The sequence below is a fragment of the Chanodichthys erythropterus genome, chromosome 3 (assembly GCF_024489055.1).
Source record: "Chanodichthys erythropterus isolate Z2021 chromosome 3, ASM2448905v1, whole genome shotgun sequence".
Classification (NCBI taxonomy): domain Eukaryota; kingdom Metazoa; phylum Chordata; class Actinopteri; order Cypriniformes; family Xenocyprididae; genus Chanodichthys; species Chanodichthys erythropterus.
This window is the reverse complement of record NC_090223.1, coordinates 65867961-65872228: the sequence shown is the minus strand read 5'-3', so window position 1 is coordinate 65872228 and position 4268 is coordinate 65867961. Positions and strand designations below refer to the sequence as shown.

The window sequence follows — 4268 nt, the reverse complement described above, 5'->3', positions numbered from 1 at the left end:
AGTCTTATGACGTCATGTCGCTACTCCAAAATAAAAGTCATGCATTGTCTTCAATCACAGAAGTGTACAGAAATCCAACTATTTTACAAGATAATTTTTATATATATATATATATATTAGATATATATAATCTTATATTATATATTTTTGTTACATTTTTACAAAAAATCTTCTGATTTAACCTTGAGATTTGAAGTATTAGATAGCTTAGATATTTGCAACACTATTTACAATGAAACTAATAATCAGTAAAAATCAATCTGTAGTTATTAATAGAATAACGAGACACAAACCGTCATGTTTGGCCCCATTTATTTATAATCACAGTGCACACATACAAACTTTTAGTCCAAAAGTGCGCACATTTGTAGAAATACACGTTTACCTCAGATTTCATTAAAGAGAATATAAGCCGGGCCTTACGCAGGGTTTCATAATTACCCTGGTCAGAAAATGTTGTTAGTTTGGGGGGTACCCCCCGTATGGTCCCCTAGAAAATTTAGATTTCCCTGGTGTACATATGTGCCTTTTTAAGACGTTTTAAATGGGTGGTTCAGTGTTTTTTTCTAGGCTTGTTTCTGGGGCAGTTTAACATGTTTTTTTTTGAAAATGCTGTATTTTTCATATATTTTACCTTTATTCTGCATTCCCTACATTCGTTCACTATTTACCCACAATCCTCTCTGATTTTGAATGTACATTCAATGTACACTCGTTAAAGCTGCGTTAATTTGTCAAGTGTAAAGTATAATTTTTTATTAATTAGAACAACTTTGTAAAGATATTTTTAAGCGAAATGATACACGTTTATATCATAAAATATATACTTATTATCATATGATAATTTGGTCGATTTTTCTCACATGTTAGTGAACTGTTGTACAGTGTATTTAACCTACGTCTTAGAATGTGATGTATTGACGAATTTTTATTTGCTTTATGAACGGATGAGGATGAGGATGTTAGGCAGCTAATTTTAAAAAGAACTCGGTTCGGTCATCTGTTTTCTGGGCGGAGATATGCTGCCCAGCAAGGATGGGAGTGAGTTTTAGGAATATATATATATATTTGTTGAGGTTTTATTAATGTACATTTATTAATGTGTTAAATCATTACATGTACTACAGAACAGTTCTGAAGGAGATGGGCCTGCTGGGTGTGGTATCCCCCTCTAGGGGGATAACTATTTTATACAGATTTGCTGTACACCTTTGTGGAATCTAATTTTTTTTAAATAATTCATTAATTATACATTTGTAAATGTGAAGAGACACCAAAAAAAAAAAAGTTTTATCCCTGAATTCGATACACATAAGGTATCAGAAAACATTTTTACAGATCTCAAGCTAGCACAGACCGGACCAAACATAACATTATGCACATTTAATCCACAATCCATCTCTGTATAGTGCCAAGATCATGTGCTTGTTTGATTTAAACATTTCACCATCTGTGAGAATTTCATCATTTTCAGATTGAGCTCTATTAAGAGTATCCCAGACATCTTATTCCTTGCCAGCTTTGCAGCAAAGGAAGCAAGGGAATGTATTGGAATGAAATAATTTTGTCATTTTCTTGTTTATTAAGGCATATCTTGATGGGTTTTTATCATTTTCAGCTCTTTGAGGCAGTACTGGTCCAGCATCCATTCAGAGCTAATGTTTTTAATGCATTGCTCAAAAAACATGACCATAGTTTGTTGTTTCTGCCAGAATATGGACTACTGCTTGTTTGTTGTTCCTGTGATTTGATGATCTTGCTGTATGTCATTCAACTCTGCCTGTATAATAATTGACACAATTATGACAGAAATAACAATGACAACAATTATTTTTTTGGAAAGTAAATAAAAACACTACCAAAATGTATATTTATATATTTTTTACATTCTTCCCAGTAAGTATTGTATTGTATAAAGTATTGTTACAGGGTATTACATAAGTAGACAGTAGCCTACTCTTTCAGTGTTTCACCTGAGACAAAAATACCCTCCCCGTACCATTAGTCAAGGTATTATCATGGTAAACGTAACCTTGCAGTCTCGTGATACAGAGAATCACATTTGTTGACACTATAACGTTATACTACGGGCTTGTACGGTTTTAGGCTTATACTACATTTTTATTTCTGAGCTCAGTCCTTATGTAAATCAAACAGTCACTTCTTATTGCCTGTCTGATTTCACAGCGAACTTTTGTTACTCAGCTAAGGTTACTGACACTTTCAGGACAACCAAATACCATGCAAAAGTACACTTACAGCGTTGGGTGCTGATCCACTTTGTTGTGTTAGTGATTTAAATATTGTCGGTGTAGCCTCATCCTTTAGGCGTGTTCCTGTGCAGGTATAGTCCTCCGGTGTGAAATGCTCGGAGCAAACACGCCACTTCTTCAGAGTCATCAACGGTGTTTTTGGATTCTTGTTCAAAGCAGCTAACCAAGCTCTCCGCTGTATGTGGTGAGCTGGAATTCTGTGAAACATGACGGCACTATATACCTTCTCCTTCTTATCACAACCCTTTACGATGCACGTTATAACCATGATTGTCCACAAACTATCTTCCTACAACCTGATACTTCGTCAACTCTGCTCAAACTATTACTACTGGTGCAGGTCACGTTGGTTCTACTGACGGAGATGAGAGGGAGCGGGGGCCGGTGAGAGGACTTTTCACGAGTGAAGATATTACTGCGCCAAGTCAAAGTGCTCCCGAGCACTTGCTATGGTATTCCGCCATACAATATAGTTATCCATTTTACACGCTTAGAAAAGCGCAACGTTTTGTTTTGTGTCACCGTCCTAGGTCGAGTTACACTACTCGAGTAACTGTATTTAAATAGGGAAAACGTGGAGGTGTTTGGTAGCTTCTCTGCTTGGCCCCTATTGAATGAACTGGGCTAAGCTAAGTGCTAACAAAGTTTCGCGATTTAGTACACGCACTGAGACGAGAGAGGTATGTATCAACTCGTCTTAGTTAAGGGAATAACATAGTTTAATATGAAAAAACTCATGTATTTTTATTGTAAAATTAATGACAGATTTAAAAAAAAATCTAAATATATATTAACGTTTTAATCAAAATAAATTAACATCATATCAAAACAATGAAAACAGCAGATTTTTGAACATAACTGCACATATATCCCAACAACAAGCAATAAGCCTTTTCTCTCAAATAACAGCTCAACACGTTTTTGGCAGTTCAGCCATACATCTTGCTCTCAGTTTGTTTTTAAGGCTGTGGGCATTATGTCTGTAGTAATATCCCTTATCTCCATAGCCATGCCATGTTAGAGCTATCACTAGACCTTGCTCAGTCTGACTCGCCTTCTTCACTGGGACAGGGAGGGGTGCAGTTATGGGGAGACTGGGGTGCTGCTGACTCATCTGTTGTTAAGTCTGCTAAAAGGGGTATGGACAAAGATTTAATATGAATATCTTGCTAAATGTTTCCCTGCACTGATTAAATGTTGATGAAATGTAGGTTAACACTAACCTGCAGCTAGCTAGCTTATTTCACTATGGACAACCTCTTCCACTCTGAGGCGTATTTTTTTAAGATTTCCACCTGAATTTGACATACCAAAGTTTAAATGTTCACCCTTCACACATACAGTGAGAGAAATGTAAAATATTGGTGTCATTGTACAGAAAACCCCTCAAAATAACAAAATCAGATTGTAATACTTCAGAAATAACATTGTATGCATTTAAAATACTGTAATAAGCACTTAATTTTTTTTTTTTTTTTTTTCAAAATCCTGTCTTCGAAAATCTGTAATTCAGATTCTGTTTGCTCTAGGAACCTGCTGATTGTTTTCTTCAATTCCACTGTGTGACAATTTGTACCAGAACATTTTTTTTAATCTATCATCTTCTAAACAGAAGTTATTGAAATGTAACTGAAGGGAGGCAAAATTATATTTTAGTGTATACAAGTGTCCTTTGGATTGTCCTTTGCAAAAACATGTTTTACAGACTGCATTACCTAAAAAATCCTATTTTTATTATATGGTATAGCACTTTATTTTATTATTTATTGATTTTCATCATTTTCATCTTTGTCTCTAAGATGCAAGATTTTGTTTAGCGTTTTACACATGTTTTTCTTCTTTCAGGTGGCACAAGACAATATAACATAAAATAAAATGTATGTGATCTTTAACAATGTATAACATGATCTACATCCTCCACATTTTTATCATTCTGTGCATCACTATAATATTTTGTCCCTTCCTCAGGCCTGTCTTGGAGATGTGAGGCTGAGG

The 4268-nt window shown here is 35.0% G+C and overlaps 1 protein-coding gene across 1 annotated transcript in view; it reads left to right on the top strand.

Moving 5' to 3' along the window:
• Window positions 1–2539: 2539 nt before the first annotated feature.
• LOC137005317 (zinc finger protein 271-like) overlaps window positions 2540–4268 on the top strand; it is a 47822-nt gene continuing 46093 nt past the window's right edge. Inside the window, exons 1-2 of the mRNA XM_067366163.1 lie at window positions 2540–2613; window positions 3281–3411. Coding sequence (XP_067222264.1) covers window positions 2540–2613; window positions 3281–3411 — 205 coding nt within the window. The remainder of the gene's footprint in view (window positions 2614–3280; window positions 3412–4268) is intronic.